The 20,781-nt window shown below is 36.8% G+C and overlaps 1 protein-coding gene across 6 annotated transcripts in view; it reads right to left on the reverse strand.

Annotated features, from left to right (window-relative positions):
• Positions 1-11,118, reverse strand: part of LOC104586546 (putative sugar phosphate/phosphate translocator At1g06470) — a 29,295-nt gene extending 18,177 nt beyond the window's left edge. For 3 of the 6 annotated variants that reach the window (XR_733475.2, XM_088901215.1, XM_088901214.1), the window contains exons 1-5: positions 10,876-11,118; positions 9,841-10,725; positions 9,367-9,536; positions 8,406-8,491; positions 7,710-7,759 (exon numbers count right to left, since the gene is read on the reverse strand). Coding sequence is in view for 5 of the 6 variants with exons in the window: in XM_088901215.1 (XP_088757341.1) it covers positions 7,710-7,759; positions 8,406-8,491; positions 9,367-9,536; positions 9,841-10,376 (842 nt within the window). In the remaining variant the exon portion in view is untranslated. Of the gene's footprint in view, positions 1-7,709; positions 7,760-8,405; positions 8,492-9,366; positions 9,537-9,840; positions 10,806-10,875 lie in introns of all 6 variants that reach the window. The other 3 variants (XM_010243815.2, XM_010243814.2, XM_088901216.1) reach the window with 3 other exon arrangements.
• Between the last annotated feature and the right edge of the window lie 9,663 nt (positions 11,119-20,781).

The raw sequence follows: 20,781 nt of genomic DNA on the forward strand, positions 1-20,781 counted from the left end.
TGCCACCCCCTCCTTTTGTAAACCCAAAGGATCAGCTCCTAATCCAATTAGGAGTTGCTTATCCAAATCATATTTGAATCAGACCTCTCTTTAGGTGATAAGGATAAACCCTTATCTTATCTGCAGATTAGATCAGCCTTCTCCTAATCTCATTAGGAGGTTTCTAGATCTGAATCATATTCAGATCTAAACTCTCTGAGTGGATAGGGTTAAGACCCTATCCTATCTGCTGATCCATCTCAGAATTCGCCCATATTTAACTTATTAAATAAGTCCAGTTTGAAATGGACTTTAGGCCCATTAAGCTTATGTGCTCACTTAACCTTCCTAACTACTGCCCAGTTGGGCTTCCTTGTATGGCGTGGGACCCAAGCATTGATCTACACATCAGCCACATGGGTTCGGCCCATCCTTTGTTACAAGGCTTGGCCGAATACACTGTTATGGACAGTGCACCCCCCGAAACCCATCAAATGGGCTCTATGGGCCCAACACTTACCCAAAGTGGTCCTTGGGCCAAGCCACCTTGTAACACCTAGGGACTGTGGGCAGATACAAGATTAGCCCATCAGGTATTATCCTCAATGGTCTTACACTTAACCTCTCAGCCCATAATGATCAAACACTGCCCAACAAGAGAGGACCTCTCCCTCGGCTGCAAGGAACAGTGTTGCACTCTCTACTTATATGGATCCCGGGAATTAAAACATTTTGCAAACATTTTAGAAACCATAATGTATATATACTTTTATATCTCATATAAAATATACTTTGCAAAACAAATCTCAACGATTGAAATCGGTTGCTGGCAGTCTTGGTTTCCATCAGTGAGAGTGCATCCCTGATCATTACCTTTGTCCGACGAAGGGGCTGATCTTGTCACTATAATCACCCACTCAGATGAATTCTCAGACTGTCCCAACATACCTAGGTTTTGACCCCCGCTAAGGATCTCACTGATTGATACATCAAAGACAGCCCAATCCAACACCTAGTGTAGTATCATAATCGAGTCTAGGGGTCGGGTGTAACTTTCCAGTTTTGCCATTAATCTCCAAGGTCCAGGGCAATACTAGAAATCTGGTCCAGTTCAAAGATTCAATTTATCCTACACTGTATGTGCCTAGGGTCTCACCCTGGCAGCTGAGACAGGCTACCCCAACCGGCTTGGTGGCACAACAGTGTCAGCCTTATCAGGATAGGTCTCCCCAGACCGACCCACTGGCTGTGAACATTCTAAACTAACACGAGTCTCATTAAGTGTCCAGTTTAAGGGTATTACACAGAAACATACCAAGGGAACATGAATCAAATATGCACTTTTATTCATTTACAATAAACTCATAAAGTAAATCATTTTGATTGAAGCTAAGGGCATACAAAACTGTCCAACAGTAGTAAGGTGAAACCGGAAGAGAATAATCCTATATATGAAAAATGGATGCAGGATAACTACATAGTTATTGGGTGGTTGGTAAATTCTATGCAGCCCCACATAAGCCAACACTATCTTTGGATGACTTCAGCCAAGGAGATTTGGGATAATGTTACAAAAACATAATCTCGGAAATTGAATGTTGCAAGGGCCTACAAACTAAAGAATGATGTGAAATTTTTGAAACAATGGAAGAGTGTAGCTATCTACTACTCAATGTTGAAGTCACTATGGCAGGAGATTGATGTTATGGAAGCAGTTGTATGGGAAAGCACCAAAGATGCAAAAACTTTCAGGAAATTTGTGGAAAGAAACAAGGTGTTTGAATTCCTTACAAGACTTAACCTTGAATTTGATATTACGAGGCAGAATATTCTGGCCAAGGATGAAGTAACACTTGCTCAGGCATACTCTATGGTGAGCAGTGAAGAGAGCAAGAGACAGGTATAGCTACAGGCTCCACCACCTTCAGAACATTTTGCACATGCTGGAATAAAACCAAGGGGTAAATGAGAAGAAAGAGGTGATATGTGAATATTGCAAGAAACTGAAACATACTAAGGATACTTGTTGGAAACTTCATCCAGATCTTCTTCTAGAGAGATTTCGAAGCAACAACAATTCTAAAAAAGGTGGTCAGTCTGGAAAGCCCAAGAATGCAAATGTTGCTATGGCATCTAAAGGTGAAGAAAAATCTGTTGTAGAGCAGTTGACAGCAGTGAAGGCAGAGTTTGAGAGATATGGCAGGTTGATTAATCACTTGGAGACTACTGTTGCAGCTTCCTCCTCAAGCAACCACTCTTCATCCGGTTTTGCCCATTCAGACATTCGTGCTTCTACAAATCATGTTACAACCTCAGGTAATAGTAGAATTCCTTGGATTACAAATTCTGGTGCATCAAACCATATGACTAGCATACCTAACCTTTTTTGTTTATACTAACTCCTCTCCGATAGAGGGAAGATTTCTCTTGTCGATGGGTCTCTTGCTCCCATCTCTGACAAGGGGAATATTAGAGCCTCCGACTCCCTTGTATTATCCTTTGTCCTTCATGTTCCTAAACTTAGCACTAACCTTTTATCTGTTAGTAGTTTAACAAAATCAAAGAATTGCAGTATAACCTTCTTTCCTACTTATTGTGTTTTTCAGGACCTGAAATCTCAGAGGACGATTAGAAGTGGCCATGAGGCAAATGGGATATATTTGTTGGATGTCTCTTATCAAAGTCCTGGATCACCTAATGAAGTAGCCTTGGAGTTTATTTTATTAGAGTCAGTTGATAGAGTCATGATATATCATTTGAGATTTGGTCATTTGTCTTTTTCAGCTTTGAGTCATTTGTTTCCAAAAATGTTTAAGGGAATATCCCTATCGAGTCTTCATCGTGAGCCATGTGAACTTGCAAAACATTGCAGACAATCTTTTTTAGTGAGTAATAAAAGATCAATTTCTCCTTTCCATATTGTGCACTCTGATGTGTGGGGGCCATATCATTTACCTGCTATGGGGGGTTACAAATATTTCATCCTTTTTATTGATGATTTCTCTCATTACACATGGATTTACCTTATGAAATCTCGAGATGAAGTGTCAAATATTGTACAAAAATTTCATTAACTTTTTCTTACCCAGTTTAACACTCGGATCAAAATATTCCGATCTCATAATGCAAAGGAATATTTTGAGAAAAGCCTTTCCTCCTACTTTGATACCTTTGGAGTTATTCATCAGAGTTCTTATTCCTACACTCCACAACAAAATGGACTAGCGGAAAGGAAAAACCAACATGTGGTTGAGGTTGTAAGGAGCCTCCTTTTTGCTTCCCATGTTCCTGTTAAGTTTTGGGCGGATGTTGTCGTTACAGCTACATACTTCATAAACTAGACGCCTTCCCCAGGCTTTGGGGTTTAAAACTCCCTTTAGCCTCTTATTTCCAAAAGAGGATCTCTTCTCTCTTCCTCTCCGAGTGGTTGGGTGCACTTGCTATGTTCATGTTCATAGTCATCAAAGACATAAGTTTGAGCCTAAAGCACACAAGCGTGTCTTCTTGGGATATACCACCACACAAAAGGGGTATTGTTGTTTTGATCTGGTTCGTGGCACTTGCTTTGTTTCCAGAGATGTCACATTTGCAGAGTCTGTTCCTTTCATTGGTACTTCTCCTGAGGGGGAGCATTCAGAGGAGTTGTTTGCGTTGTCACCATTTATCCCTCTTTCAATTCCCATTGAATCTTCTATTTTGTCTCCACCAATCGAGTCCTCTATTGGCTCTTCTTCTCATGTTCCTGCTCCCCCTCCTCTTCCTACAGTCCTACTCATCCTCCCACATTTTCTTCCCATCCTATTATCCAAAGACAAAGACTCAGAGACATGCAAATTGTTTCCACACCTTCAAATGAGCCTCTTGCACCTCCCATTACTACTGAGGTAATAGGTCAGCCCTCTTCTACCACTTCGGATACCTTCCCTGACCTTGATCTCCCTATTGCTCTTTGTAAAGACAAACGGAAATGTACAGCTCATTGCATATCCAAACACCTGTCCTACAGCCACCTTCTTTTCCCTTCCTACTATTCCTTCCTTGCCTCTGTTTCCACACATGTGACTCCCATAACTGTCCCAGAAGCCTTGTCCAAACCAGAATGGAGGGATGCTATGGTCGAGGTTCAAAGTGTTGCCAAGGACCGGGTTTTACTTATTTTCAGAGGGGTCAGTTTAAGGCCTGGCTACCCTCTGAACCAATGGCTGACCTGATACAACCCCTGGAGGGGCGTATCGGGAAGCCATCGGCACAATACGTATCAGCCGATACGGGCCGATACATATCGATACTTTGAACCTTAGCTATGATGACTGAATTAGATGATTTGCACAAGAACAATACTTGGGAAATTGTAGATTTGCCTGAGGGAAAGGAGCCGGTTGGCTGTAAGTGGGTGTTCACTATTAAGTATCATTCAAATGGTACTATTGAGAGATTTAATGCCTGTTTGGTAACTAAAGGATAGACTCAGATGTATGGTATTAACTACCTAGAAACTTTTGCCCCAATGGCCAAAATGACTTCAATTCGAGTTTTGTTATCTTTAGCTGCTACTTTTGATTGGCCACTTCATTAGTTTGATGTAAAAAATGCTTTCTTGAATGGGGACCTACATGAAGAGATCTATATGTCTTTACCTCCAAGGGTGTATGGGAAGGAGATGCAAGGGAATGTCTGTAAACTGAAAAAGTCCCTTTATGGCCATGAGCAATCTCCTAGAGTCTGGTTTGATAGATTTTGGGTTGCTCTTATTACTTTTGGGTACACACGGACTCAGTTGGATCATACCCTGTTTGTTAAGAGGAGAGATTCCTTAGTGACCCTTCTTATTGTCTATGTTGATGATATTGTCGTTATTGGTAATGATACTCAGGAAGTTGATCATCTCAAAAGTTTTCTTAACACTGAGTTTGAAATTAAAGACTTGGGAGAACTCAAATATTTCTTAGGAATTGAAGTTGTCAGATCTAAAGATGTTATCTTCATTTCTCAACAGAAGTATGTTCTTGATCTTCTTGTAGAGACTGGCAAAATGGGTTCTCAACTAGCTTCCACTCCTATAGACCTAAATCATAAGTTGTCAGCTACTGATGGTGAACTATTGACTAATAAGGGACTTTTTTTTTATGAATGACTAATAGGGGACTGTTCCAAAGACTAGTTGGGAAATTATTATACTTATGCATGACTCGACCAGATATTTCCTATGCAGTTAGTGTAATTAGTCAATTCATGCATTCTCCCAAAGATACACATTTAGCAGTAACTGAGAGGGTTTTGTGCTATCTAAAAGGGACTCCAAGGAAAGGTATCTTGTTTGCTAAGCATGGACACATGAAGCTGGAAGCATACACTAATGTTGATTGGGCTAGGAGTATTGATGATAGGAGGTCCACTTCAGGTTACTGTGTTATGGTAGCAGAGAACATTGTATCATGGAGGAATAAGAAGCAGTCTGTAGTGGCTAGATCCTCAATTGAAGTAGAATACAGGGCAATGGCACATGGAGTTTCAATACTTTTGTGGTTGATATCACTTTTAGAAGAACTAGGTATAGACTATGAGAAGTCAATGATGTTATATTGTGACAACTAGGTCGCCATCAACATTGCACATAATCCTGTTCAACATGATAGAACTAAGCACATAGAAGTTGATAGGCACTTTATACGAGAGAGAGTTGCTTCATGAGAAACTTTGTCTACCATTTGTTGCTTCTGAAGAACAGTTGGTTGATGTTTTGACAAAAGGTGTTCCTAAAGGAAAGCTGGTTCACTATATAAGCAAGCTAAGCATGATTGATATCTATGCTCAGCTTGACTGGGAGTGTAGAGAGACTGGGTCGAATGGGCCCTAGCCCATTAATGTCTTATTTATTAGTTATTTCTTGTTACTTGTTCTTAATGGGCCTTTAATTCTTGTTTATGTTTTCTAAGCATGTTGATGATGTGGACGCCAACTTAAGGGCAGACTTGTAAATTATGTAACTTAAGTAAGATTAATAAAAGATTAGTGTGGGGAAAAGAGGAGATTATCGAACTCCCCCTTTCTCCTTTCTTCTCCATCCTTCTTCTTACTATCTTCTTCTTCTCTACTTCTTTTGCTATAATCTGAATCATTCTTCCTTTTTTATTGGTCTGAATTACATTTCAATTAATCATTAGGAGTAAACCACCTACGTAAGTAAAGGAGTCTCCTTGGTAATAGCAACAAGTCAATACCCATATAGTTTTTTTGCCAAGGGCCATAGCTGTTTCTTTGTTTATTATCTACATATAATTGTATAACCCTGGTGTACACACCCTTCTATAATTACTAATATATTGCTGCTACCTTTAAAAGGGTTATCACACAAATATGGCTTAGAAGTGAAGAGGCATGAAAACATGATGAGAAAAGATGATTATTGAAACTTTTAAGTTTTAAACAGGCAAATGGAGCCTGTTAAAAGTTACTTCTGCTCAAAAAAAAAGAAGAAAAATAAAACTTTTAACAGGCAAAGGAGCTAAGAGGCACAGGTTCTAGCGTGTGGCAAGGAATTGTGAAGTACTCCATGCCATTCCAACAGAATATTACATTTGAAGTGGGAAAAAATAGACCAGATGAGGTTTTGGGAAGACAAATGGTGTTGCAGTCCATTGTTAAGCAATACTTCTGCCCTCTATCAAACTGCATTGGGAAAAAAAGAGCTATAAGTAGCAAAGGGTGTTGTCTGGGCCCTCATCTAAGGCATAAATGCATAATGCTAGACCATCTTCAGCAGCATAAACCTTTTATTGAGAGGTTATATAAGGGAGTCAATACCCTAATGGCCTGTTTTTGGTCAAGTCCTTTTGTGTTGCCTTGCTAGGGGTGGAAGCAATTTCTTTTCCCCTTGGCATTGATCTTGTTGTCTCAAATCCTAAACAAGGTGTGTTTTTCATGTCCATGCCTCCATGGCATATCTAAACAAGACTCTTGCAATTGATCGGCTTATCTCAAGGGGATGAGATGTGAGTATTGAATGTATTCTTGGTGAGTTACGAGAATTGATACCACATATTCTCATTCATTGCAGCCTCTCCATAAAAGGTACAGTCCCAGTTCATTAAACTTTTTCGCAGGCAATTGATCATACCAACAAAACCTAGAACACTTTATTAATACCAGGCAAGTGAAAGCTTTCAGTAAAGAAGGTAAAAATTTGTGGAATATGACTCTATTTGCAGTCAAATTGGTCTATATAGAGGGAGAGGAAGAACAGATTTTTTGAAGAAAAGAGATTTGAGGTGTTCTGTTATCAGAAAGACAGGACTTGGGAGTTTTTTTTTTTTTTGGGCATCAATCCTACCTAACCTTGTAAATTTGACCTCCGATTTTCATGGTGGTGCATCTTTGATTCTCAACAGAGGGTTTTACATGTAAATAAATGTTTGTATCTGATTGTACTGTTAGGGGGAGAGGGATTTTATTCTAAAAAAGGAAAATCCACTCAAGCATATAAGAAAAAAGTAGCAAATCAAAATCAGGTTAGTTAAGCCATTACAATTTACAAGTAAGATCCTTGCCTGTGGATGGATTTCGTTAAGATTACAAGTATAATTGTCTGCCTTTGTTATCCTGCTATTGGTGGATAACAAAGCCATAATAGAATAACCATGAACTTTTAATAGACATTATTTATATAGCAAACTTCAAATTATAGTGGCAATGGATAAAAATGTCAATTAACAAAAACATGAGAAAGTTACCTGAATGCAAAAGCAAATAAAAGGAGAAATATTGGAGACGCAGATTTACACTGCCAAAAAGGGAAAAAAAGAAAGAATTGATAACTTATAACCTATAAATCGAAAGGATAATGACAATAATTAGAACAGAGTTCCATTGTGTATTAACAAATGGGGATGATAGATTAGACGGAGAAGTTACACCCAGAATGACAACAAACCATACATACATACATACATACATACATACAAACCATATTAAAACAAAGCCCTCTGACTAGAAAGCTTCTCCCTTAGACAAGTGGCGTCTTATTTTTTTCAAAAAGAGCACCTAAAGAGTGATTTTTCCCACTCTCAAACAAAAGCTTCCTCCATCAAACATGTGTATACCCACTCAAATGGTAGTTACCTCCACTCTCAAAAAAGTTAGTAGTAATTACCTCCACTAAGAAGATAAAAAAACAAAAACTATGTAGGATCATTAAAATGAGTTATTATTTAGATATAAAACTTGATTTAATCTCTTAAATTAAATAACAAGTCTATACATAAAAAATCAAATAAAATAATAACCTAAATTTACAACATAAAACATGGGTGTCAAACAAAATTTATTAGAATGCATTAAATAAAAAAAAATCAGAATATGGCCCCGTACTTAGTAAGGGTGATCATTCTCTAGTTTCATAATATAAAGTCAAGGATAAGCAAACCAACCATAGTAGCAAATGTGACAGAGATGAAAACAAGGGAAGCATTGCTCAAGTTTACATCCAATGCAGTTCCAAGAGCCGTAGGTACAACTGTGAAAGGCAAAGTCCATCTGTAGCATTAGTTTTTAGAGAAGTTAATAAAGTAAGGGACAGACCCTTCCTGACCAAATGGTATAAACAAAAATGGAAATATAATGATCAACATGGAATTATAGGAGCATCAAAATTGAGATCAGAAACTATGATACGGTAAGTAGATATATAAAAAATAGCATTCAATTTCAAATGCGGAAAATGAAATATGAGGTCAAAGGCTACATATTTTTATATATATAAAAAAACTGCAACATCATACTCTCTATAACTGAATCTCTAGGACATTCTTTGTTGTATACACCTTGGAAACACATTCCAATGCAAAAAAGAAATAGTTAGCTGTCTGCACTGAGATAACTGATCAACCAATAATATCTACATTGGGATTGTGGGCTTCCTGCTCCATCTAGACCAAACAAAATTTTGCATTTTGAGATGTCCAAAAGTTGATGGTTTTGCTGTAAGGTGTCAATTATTTTTTTTTACCAACTCCATGATTTGCAATTTGCTTAAATCAAATTGTAGCTTAGATGAAGTATTAATAGGAGTGGTTCTTGAGTTCAATCAAAATTCAGCAATCTTAATTATTGAATCCAAAGTGAGCCACTTTCATTCAATTCTGAAGCTATTACATCAAGTGAATGGCTGTCTTCAGCTTCTCCCAAAAGCATTACAAGGTAAAAGAAATGTATTAACCAACATTGGAAACCAAGAAAAGAACAGCATTACAGATTAAGTAGAAACCAAGTGTGCATCTTCTTACCCATTTTACTTTGTCTCATTAATACAATATCTACTTTTGTGTCAGTAGAAATTAAGTGAAGAAGAATAAAGTAAAGAGAAGGGCATGATGATGATGATGTGACTACCTCTGGTAAAGTAATCCCTCCATGACATTTTTACACTGGGTTGAAACCTTTGAGCCCAAAAACATGTAATGGCCCTTGAGAAGACAGCTTGCATCGCGAAGTGAATCGTGTTCATTAACAAGGGAGCAGGGAACTTTCCTAAATGATCTCCTAATAGTGTTTTGTTATACCTATCCAAACAAACCACAACACATGATCAATTACTAACAGAGGAAGAAACACTACTAAAAAGGGCCATAATTCAATGTTGGTCCCAGTTATCCAGAGTGTTGGGCGAGGTAAACTGGATACAAACCTAACCTATAAAATTTTTTGCACAAAGTGGCGCTCTCAAATTCAAATCCGTATTCTCATGTTTGTCAGCCTGAGCTTTTCCATTGCACCAAGCAACGGACCCAGGAAAAAGAAAACAAGAATAAACATAATTGAGCTAAAAAAAAGTAGATGAGTATTTTGATAGAGGTTAACGCTTACAATGTCAAGCATGTGCTGAAAGTATACCAAACCAATATGAAAAACAGTGTCTTAAGAACAATAGCCACAGAAAAAGAGCTCTGAGTATTCAGTTCAGTTTCACGTCGTCCTTCTGAAGAGGATCTATCAACATTAATATCCAACAGGTGTGCTTGGCTTTCAGACCTATTCTCAATATCAAAAGATACGTATTTTGCTCCATGTTCATCTCCCTCAACATGAATGGGTACAGTACCCATGACATTACCCCCATCCAAGTGCATTCTTCTCTGCTGAAAGCTACTAAACTTTTGTGTATCAACATCTAAAGATCCATTTTGTAACCCATCTTCTTGAAGCAATGGCAACTCAAAATCAGATTCTTCTAAGCTTACATCAGCATTTTTTGATTGATAATCTGCAAGGACAATCCCATCTTCGTCGCACCAGCGTGAGAAAGAAGGCTCTCTGCGGAGGACCGGTCCATGGCTTCCACTTTGAATGTCACTAACTCCAGTGTTTTCACTCTTTTCTGTTAATAAGGTGGTTTCCACCATCTCCTTCCTTTTTCTAAGTTAGAACCATCTTTACTCAACCCCCCCTGGCCTATCCAAAGGCCAGCAACCACGGCAGTCCCCTCAAGTCACACAGAAGTTCAACCAACTGTGTCAAAATAAAACTGAAATCTCCCAAATTTTGTTGTTTCTTTGCTTTACCAGAAGATAGGAAATATTAGCAATGCACCATGACCAAAATCCTCAAAAAGACAGAATCCTGCACCCCCAATTCAACAAATCAGAAGCCAAAACGGTTCAACTTCAGAAATAGAGCCAAATCCGTAGTAAGAAGAAAAAGAAAACAGCTCCAAAAACCTTCAATGTTCTCGTTAGCTTACCCAACCCGATCCTGAAAGAAAAGGCAAATGGACATCAACTTTTCTAATTAAAATTTCAAAAAAGCAACAGTTAAAACTCTTCAACTGCAAGCTCGATTGAAATTCATGCAATAGATGCTGTTTCAAGAGCTTCAAATAACAGGAGAGAAGGATGGACTGACCTGACATCGAAAAGAACGTTGTATAGATATCTCGTTCTTGAAGCGTGCGAAATCTTGTTAACAGTTGAACAATGTTGAAATGGAGCTCGAGAGCTTAAGATCCGATCTGGTTCCTAGATTCTTTGGAGAGTCGGTGGCTCGTGAGTTGTTCGTTGGTTTTTCGCGGTGAAGAATTTGACAGGATACAGTGGAACGCTACCAAAGGTCATCATTACGGATGCATCCGCTAACCTTTCTAGTTGAAGACTTGAGGAACTTTTAAAGACCGTCCATTAGTTCATTTTTACCGTATTTTTCTACCCCAGAAAAAATAAAGAAAAGGTTCATTTTTACCTTTTATCTAATGATGTAATTGCCCTTGTCTAATTCTCATTTTAAACTGCCACTAACCCTTCCCTTTGTTTTGTTATTGAATGACTGTTCACTCCACGCTGAATTCTTAGCTCAATCATATTAGGGTGGGGGTATTTAATATTTTGAATTGTTGTAGGTTTGTAGTTGAATTCAGAATTTTGAGATGGAATGCAGTGTAGTTATCCATTTTTTTTTGGCATAGTACAGCACTTTTCTAATAACAATAACTCTTCTCACAGGTGTACTGCTCATTGGGCCTCAAAACAGCATCATTTTTGGGACTACCCAGCTACATACCAACCAAGCCACCATTCAGTTGGTAACTACCACTAACCCTTGCTGAAAAATAAAAAAATAAAAAAATTGGCTGTCATGGTGAGTTCGGATCTCCTGTCCACGTTTATCCACAACACACTACCCATCGTGAATTGGGAACATCTCCCCCTGCATAATACTATGCAGAGGATGAGATGTTCTCCATGTGTGGCTGCGATAGATATGGGCAGGAGATCCGGACTTGTCATGCTAGTGTTTGATACATGTGGACAGTAGCCAAGTTAAGAATTTTTTTGAGGGGTTTGGGAGAGGGGCAGGTTAAACAAGAAAATGAGATAGAGAATAGAAGAAGTAGGGTTTTGAGAAAAATGAACTAAGTAGGTTTGGATGTATTATAAATCTTTTTAAAGAAAAACAAATAATTATTTTTTTAATTTTGGGATCTTTTTAAAAAAAAATTGCCCCTGCACATAGGGCCCACATAGATTGCTCAGCCCACTGTGCATGATTTTGTCTTGGATCAATATGGATTCTTATTGTTCAAGACTTTAAAAACACCAAAAGATAATTAGTGTGACTATTGCTTTATCTTTGGTTCATCTCAATAGAACCCTTCATTCTTCACTAGTATTTTTGAGACTGATGGAGAAATTACTTTTCAGTTTATTACCCTTTTGGATCTAATGTCACATGCCAAAAAACTATGGAAGCTTATGTTTCTTGGATCAATAAACTAAAGGTTTTTTTGCCAAAAACAAAAACAATTTCACAAAAACCATAAGTTAGCCAACACCCCTTCAAACAACTCTACCATTAAAGCCATGTTTGGGAATGAAGTACTTATTTAAATAAGTGCTTATTCCAATATGTGCTTGCCTAATAATCACGTGTTAGTGTTTGGGGAGAGTGTTCCATAAACTATTTAACTCATAAGTGCTTATTCAATGAAAATAACAATTATAGTATTTACTTAACATAATCATATATTGGATGTATTTGGATGTTATATTGCTACATTTGGATAAAAATGATAATTCTAACCATCACACCTGATGTAATAATGATCTTAATAAACAAGAAATAGGTTAGTTGTGCGCTTGATCTATAAACACAACAAAGAGTGTTGTTAAAAATGCAAAAGACTGTGGGAAGAGAAAGAAAAAATAGAAAAAAAAAAGAAAATACAGGTGGAAATGAAACATGGATGGATTCTTTGCCTATAGAGTCACCGCCATTTCCTTGAAAGAGGTGAATGGGTGTAGAGAATTGGAGAAAATATAGGATTCCCCTATCATGTTTCATGTTTCTATTGGAGGTTTTACCTAAAAATATTTCATAAGTTGGGATAAGAATGGAAGAAAAAAACACTGATTCAATAAGCACTTAAAAAGAAGCTAGAAGTTGGGACTTGTTTTTTAAGCATCTATTTTTCAAATATGTGTTTTCCCTTGTTTATTCACCAAATGCATAAGCACTTATTAGGGCTTCTCTATGATCCCAAATTCCCAACACTTAAAATAAGTTTTTATTGCTTGCAACCAGATATGAAAAATACGAAATAGGGTCTCTTACAAATATTTTTGGTTTTCTTTTCAGCCAAAAATTAGATAAGTGTGGATGAGAAATTGGGTGGTGTATTCTCAACCACACTATAGGGGTGTGGTTGAGAACACACCACACCACAATAGAATAGGTGTTCTGTACCGTCAACAAAAATAAGTAGTCTGAACCACAACACACCCATATAGGTGTTTCTATAGGGGAGTCACACATATAAGGTGTTTCTACAAGGTGTGGTGTGGGCCACACCTTGTGTTTTGATTCTATGTATCTCGAATACACAATGTGAGATAATCTATGACGTCGATAAAGTGTAACAATTTTTTTTGTTTTTAAACAAAATACAAATTAATTTAACATGCGATTAATTTAACCATAGCTAATACGAATTAATAAAAAATGAATTTAAAAATTAATAATGACTAAAAAATAAAAAATAAATATAAACATAAGAGTAGTGTTTTCGAAGCACCATTCGCCCAAATGGTCAAACCATTCGGCCCAAGAACCGTCCAAGCAACTAGTTTTACTTTGCTTTACCTTAAACCCGGTCCCTGGCCAAAAAAAATAAACGTTTTTGGTCAGTGACCCGCTAACCTAGGCAGTCGAACCATTGACCCATTCGACATATTCAATGGTTTTGGCCATTTTTTATTTTTCAAGTCAGAACAAGTCATTAGTTCAAAACTAAACGGCCGAAAACCGATGGCTAGAACGATTTTGGTTCCTGAGTCATTTTTTAAAACCTCGCTTAAGAGAACTAATATTCATGATAAATAAAAACATAAAAATAAAATAAAATTCATACTTTTAATATTAATTATTAGTAATTGTAAAATCAATATAAAAATTATTAAATAAATATAAGATAAATAATTAAAAATATTGTATGAATTAACATACATGTGAAGTACTAAATAGGAAGAGGGGCTTATGGTGTGGTTGTAACCACAACCATAGCAGAACATTGGTGTATTGTGTTTTAAAACCCATGGCTTTCAAAACCGAACTGGACCAGATGGACGGACTGAAAAACTGGGAACCGGTCACCTAATTGGTTCCATTTTCACCCTAGAACTGTTATTTCACTAAAAATGTTGATTTGGTCAATAAACTGCTTATCCAAGTGGTCGAACCATTCCAACCATCCAACGGTGTTGGCCTTTTTTTAACATTTTATTTTTTTATCAAAACAGGCCATTCATTTGATTCAAGCGATCAAACCGTTCAACCAGGAACCAGACCCCCGATTAGTTCATTATTCGATTCAATTTTAAAAACCTTGTTAAAACCCACTATCTCGTGGATTTACCACAAAACACTACCGAAGACTACTTTTGCACAATTGCAATAGGACACTTGGAAAGTGGGTTTTCTGCTTCATAATTTATAAAGCAACTAATTATGGATGATAAAGCAATTAATCGAAGACAACATTAATTTGCACATACAAAAAGATAAATACACTGCAAAAAAAGGAAAGAAAAAAAACAAATAAAGAGTATGGAGAGAAAGTGTAAAATAGGAGACCACATCTCCGCCCCACGACGTCCTACCCTACAATGCCCCACAGCACATCCTCGTTGTGTATTGTGTATTGGGCACATCTCCCGATTATAGTACCAGAACCAATGATATCATCATCGGAAAATGTGGGGCATTGTGGGGCGTAGATGTGAACTCGTAAAATAGATGGTTTAGATTTTTGGGAAGGTGGTCTGCATGTGAGGCTGTATTCGTTAGGGTGGTTTGAGAAGTGTTAAACTTACCATCTAACGTGATTTAATCTGGAATATTAGTGAGACCAACATAATATTTCACCTAAGGTGTTGTTCAGAATTGTTTACATCTCGTGAATGGACCATTTTGGTCCATGCCACGAGATGAAAGTAGTGTTTGGTTCACTATGGATGGGACCGGTCCACATTATCTCGTGGACCAGTCCCGTCCACACCCTAATTTCTCGGCAACAACTTCTTCTCGTGGATGGATTTCTTCCACAGGTTGCCTTTGATAATGTGTTTCACGTACAGTATCTATAACCCTACATCTTGTTCAAGGTCTCCTCCGCCAAACCTCTACTACTGTGCTCCACCGCCACCGCCTCTACTATTGTGCTCCACCGCCATCACCTCTACTGCTGTGCTCCACCGCCATCACCTCTGCTATGCTCCACCGATGTTGTCCAAGTTCTTCACCGAAGGTAAGACCCATGTTGCATCATTTTTTTTTATCTTTAACGACATCCTCTCTTTTTTTATTTTCTCTTCACCAAACCTCTATGTTGCTTTCCTGTTTTTTCTTTTTTTGGTTTTTTTGTTTCTTTCTGAGTATTGCGTTGGTGGGTTTGTGGTCACAATTTCCAACATGCGTGTTCTTTAGTTATGGGTATTGCGCTATAGTCCTTTTCTCCTTTCTCTCTTTTATTCTTCTATTATCTTGATCATCTTTTCTTTCATTATTTAACTCTATTACAAGTTTTAGATTTCTTTTTATTCTATGAAAAACAGGTAGAAAATACTTAAAACCAAATTATACCTATGAATTTGCACAAAATTCCACTGATCACATTTTCTTGTGATTCAAACAGTCCTTGACATTATTACTGCTTGTGAATAGAATTGGTCATATGACACAATAATCTCAACTACAAGAATTTAGATTGGAAAAATAAAAGAAAACAAAGAATCAATTATAGTGATGAAATAAAATACTTATTTAAGTGCAATAGGATGATACTCATTCAGATGGGAGCAGAGTTGGGTCACCAATAGGATGATACTCCCTGTTAACCTCCACCACCTGTTTTGCTGATGAGAGCAGAGCTGGTTTTCGAATATGAAAGTTACTATTTTCAGGCCCCATAGAACTTATTAGGCAAAGCACAAACAAACCCATTTAGGCCACCACTAGGAATGTCAGCATCAATGAAATAATATTTTTTTAAATATTTAATATCTATTTTATATAATTTTAATTATTTTACTATTGTTTTATAAAAAATGATATTTTTTTGTTAATATTAATTCATTGATGCATTTTTTTTAAATATTTGTCATACAAAATGCAAAAATTACATATTTATGATTAACTGTGTATATCATTAATTTACATGGAATCAAAAAAGTGTGGTACACTACAGAAACACCACTATGGGTGTGGACTGGGCTTGTCCACAGTTTAGAACAACTATGGATTGTAGTGTGGTGTGGATTGGTCCCTGCCATAGGGTGTGGTGTGGACTCCAATTTCTCATCCAATCTAAATGCTCCCCATATAGGGCACCCCATAGGCCACAACACCTTTCCCAATGCACGATGAAATTTGCATGTGGAGTGCCAGTGGAATCTCGTGGACTCGTTGTTATCACTTAACTCCATGGTAGGATCCTACGCAAAGGTGATTTACAAATCACAATTCACAAACAATAATTACTCGCCGCCAAAAAAGATACAATAATTACTCGGCGCCTTAATATTCCCAATTATTCAGGGTAAATATTGCTTTCTTTGATGGCAAAATGATGGGTTGGCATGACCTAAAAGCAACCATTTCAATTATTTTATTAATTTTTTTCTGGTAGCCCATTTATCCATCAAAACTTGTATTAATGTAGGAGATTAGGAATGGTTGGTAAACCTTTTTTCTTTTTTATTGTCTATATAAAATGTTACATCAGCTATAAAAGAAAAGAAAAGAAAAAAAAACATGTTATACATGTTTTCTCAAAACAAATTGAATTTTGATTCAATAAAAAATACTCCTATTTATAAAAAAAAAATCATCATCATCTAAGCCTTGTCACAACCATATGGGATTAGCTACACGAATCCTATTTCACCGTTTCATTTGGCTTTGTACCATATTTTATAGGGCTCGACCATAATATTAGAAAGACATAATATTGAAAAAACTTATAACCAAACCAATCAACCAGCATCACAGTAATGGTAACCAATAGTTTACAAAAAATATATATATAATAATAACCAATCACATAAATTTTCATCAAAATTCACATGACAAAGTCTTTCTATTATCATAATATCATATCTTTCCAGCATCATGGATTTTTCATATCTTATTATCATATTTGATTTTTTTCTTCATTCTCACATGTTATAACATACATCTGCATGCACAAACCCCAACCAAAGGACCATTAAAAGAACACACCACCAGAAAAAGATAAAAATAAGGCCCTTGCTTTTATGCCATAGCTACATTGAACAAAGACTAAAAACATGCATTGTTAGAAAGAAATAGAATTAACAATCCGAAGAGATAAAGAGACACCGAATGAATGCCATAAAATACTACAAATTTCTGATCCATATGATTTATTGGGCTCTGCATTAAGCATTCAATCCTATATAAACAATGCAAAACCTAGTGCTGTTTGACGGATAATTTTCTCTTTTCCCAATAAAGATGGAAAAGTAATAAATATATATTCATTTTTCATTTTGCTTTTTGTCATTTGTTGAAGAGCTAATATTATAGTATTAATTAATACCACATACCTAACTACCAACACTCATTCGCCATTTGAAAAGAAATGGAAACGTATATGACAATCAATTCACAAGCATCATTACACATCTAAAAAATTATATTTAAGAAACTGTATTATTTTTTTCTTGGAGAAGTATGGATAGGCCTAATGTAAAATTTTAAATTTTACTGTAATTCTATAAACATTCAAAAATTCAAAAACTTACATCCTATACACCCATATCCGTCTGTAAATTGACATCAATTCCGAGCTGGCACCAATTGTATTTTAGGCCTATAAATTCTGACCCAGGGCTGAACAATCATTCTCCTTTTTTTTTGGCAAATAATTCAAAAAAATTATGCTCAAGATGCCATCAAATAATTATCATAAAGAATAGGTGCCAGTTAAGCAATTTGGTTCCTACTAATGTCATTATGGGTTCCACGAAGTCTCAATATAGTGTTTGCCAAAATTTGTTTAAATGTAGCCTTTTCATTTATATATGTATATATATTATTTAATTAAAATATAAAGAGAAATTTTAGAGTCTTTGGCATTGCTGTTGCTTCTAATCTCAACGTTTGTCCTTGGGCCTCTACTTGGTGCCATGTAAGTGTTTTGATTTCACCAAAACTTACACTATGTTTCGTTTGACAGATAACTACCAAAAAAGAAGTTGGACAGATTCTATGTTTCGTTTGACAGATAACTATCAAAAAAGAAGTTGGACAGATTCCGGTGTTTGTGCCGCCCTCCATAAGGGGTTATATGGTCACTTTTTTCTAGAGGTGTAAATCGGGCCGTGCCGTGGCCCGACACAATTGTATGGCCCGATGGGTTGTGCCAGGCTTGAGGTTTTAGGTCAGCGGGTCGGGCTGGCATGGCCCGCATTGTTGTGCCATGTTACCTGTGGCTTGGGGTTGGCTCGGCCCGACCCATATATATTATATATAAAAAATAATATATAATAAAATAAACAATTTTCTTTTTCAATTTTCTTATATTATATTATTTAATTATTGTATATATAAGCAATTATATACATCAAAATTCATATAAAATTAAAATTTTAAGTTTTTTTTTTCAAAATTTTAAATAAATAACTTTGGCTCGATCTGGCCCAAGGCCTAACCCACATACCAGCTTGGCCCGACCCACACTTTGTGTGGGCCGTGCCATGCCGACCCGTTTTACACCTCCATTTTTTTTCACCTTTAGGTTGTGTAAATTACTTTTGAAGAAAACACCTTTTTGACTTTCCCCCTTCATCGGATCATTTCCACTTCTGTCTTATGTGGTGTCAATTTTTTTTTTTCCTGAATTTTAAAGGCGTGTTCTGACAAAATGGTTGCTTTTGTTTTTGAAAACAAAATCAATTGCCATTTTAGCAAAATCAGTACAATTTTGCAGATGTGGAAGTAACAAAAACGACCATTATGTCTAATACTAAAATCAAATGCAAGCGTTGCTACATCAACCATGACACAAATCACACCCTTATATGCTCTCTTCAACGACTGTATAGTTTTCATAGGTCCCTTATGCATTATTATGAACAGTATTTTATTTAGAGTTTTTATGAATATTGCTTGTTTAATTGTTAAAATAATTAAATAATACAATTTTTTAAGGATATTGTGGTCTGCCTAACTTCAGTTTCAGCTATTAATGAATACACATCCTCTTTAAAATCTTATTCACTAGAAAACAAAGCAAAAAGTTTTTCAATTCAACATCTAGGGCGCTGTTATCAAACTGCCCATAAGGCTGTGTTTGATTTGAAAGAAAGGATAATAAAAGGAAGAAAAAGGTAGAGAAACCTACACCAAACACAGGCCAAACCACCCAAACGCAAAGGAGCAAAGGAGTAAGGCAAAAGCAAAAAAAATATTGAGTGCTTTTCTTTGTGAGAGGTCAAGGCCATCCCTATTGTATTTTCTTTATTGTTTGTACTCTCTCTATCGCTTGATTGCTTCCTTTGTCCGTCGGCATGAGAATCTTAACCAAGGAAATGGGAATTTCCCAGTAACCTTGCTTTTAAGTTTTAATTACAGTGTTGAAGGCCAGATGGGATTAGTCATTGGAACTGATGATTCAGCTTTAATCGTCGATCTCATTCCGAAAAGAAGAGCAACTTCTCGGTTGGCCGTTGTCGCCAGTAAACTACTTCTCAGTTTTCATTGAAATCGGATTTATTCCTCACATTTCCTGTAATATATATATATATATAACGGATATTCCTATTGTACGGATGGATAAATTTGACCAACAATGTATTGTGATCAGCAGATCCGGACTCAGCTACGGACATTAACACTTTGTGGATTAAGGACTACGGAACCAAATGTTGTGACTTGTGAGCCCTCTGAGCTCTCCAGCTTTTGCCTCAAAAATCAAAAACATGACCTGGCCCACAAGCCACGCACTGCAAAGCGATGGTTGTGAAACGGGTCCACTGCAGCGAATGGGAAAATCTGACTTCGTGCTAGATTATTAAAATATCTTAGATTTAATATTAATTTTAGAATGTCTCAAATTTTATCTAAATTTCTAAAACCTTAAGATTTCATAATTTCATTTCTAAAATATTTTTAATTTTAGTTTTTTTTTATAATTCTATTTAAAAAATAATTTCGAAATTTAATGTATTTTTAAGTAGTTGCTTCGAGATAAAAAAGTTGAAAGATTCCTTATCCTCATCTCTAATAGGTGATCTGCCCTGAACCTACCCCGCCACCAGCGATCGCCGATGGGTGTGGACGGGGTAGGGGATTTTGTGTAGAGGGTTCGAGATGCTCAAGTGTCATTCTTATCAATAGAGGATGACCATTAGGTCGGGTTCAATACGGGTTTGCCTAAATCCAAACCCAATCCGAAGTAGTATCGGTCTGAACCCAACCCGATCCAACTAAATGAAGAGGGGTACTGAACCTGCCCATCTTCAAGGCTGCTGTGTCAATGGCTCTGGTCAGAAAGGGTCCACTTCAACTCGAACCCAATCTGAAACCCGATCAAGACCGAACCGACCATAACCCACTAGGGTCGGGTCAATACGTTTTTTCACCTAACCCGACCCACTGACATCCCTGCACCGGGGTGATGAGTATCATTCGGGTCTTTGTCTGGTCGGGTCGAGGAACCAATCACATAACGGACCACGAGCACGGGATTTCCAACTTCCAAGTAGCGGATTCTAGACTCTAGAGACGACTTTTGAT

This window comes from Nelumbo nucifera, chromosome 3, assembly GCF_055504915.1.
Source record: "Nelumbo nucifera cultivar China Antique chromosome 3, China Antique-T2T, whole genome shotgun sequence".
NCBI classification, from domain to species: Eukaryota; Viridiplantae; Streptophyta; class Magnoliopsida; order Proteales; family Nelumbonaceae; genus Nelumbo; species Nelumbo nucifera.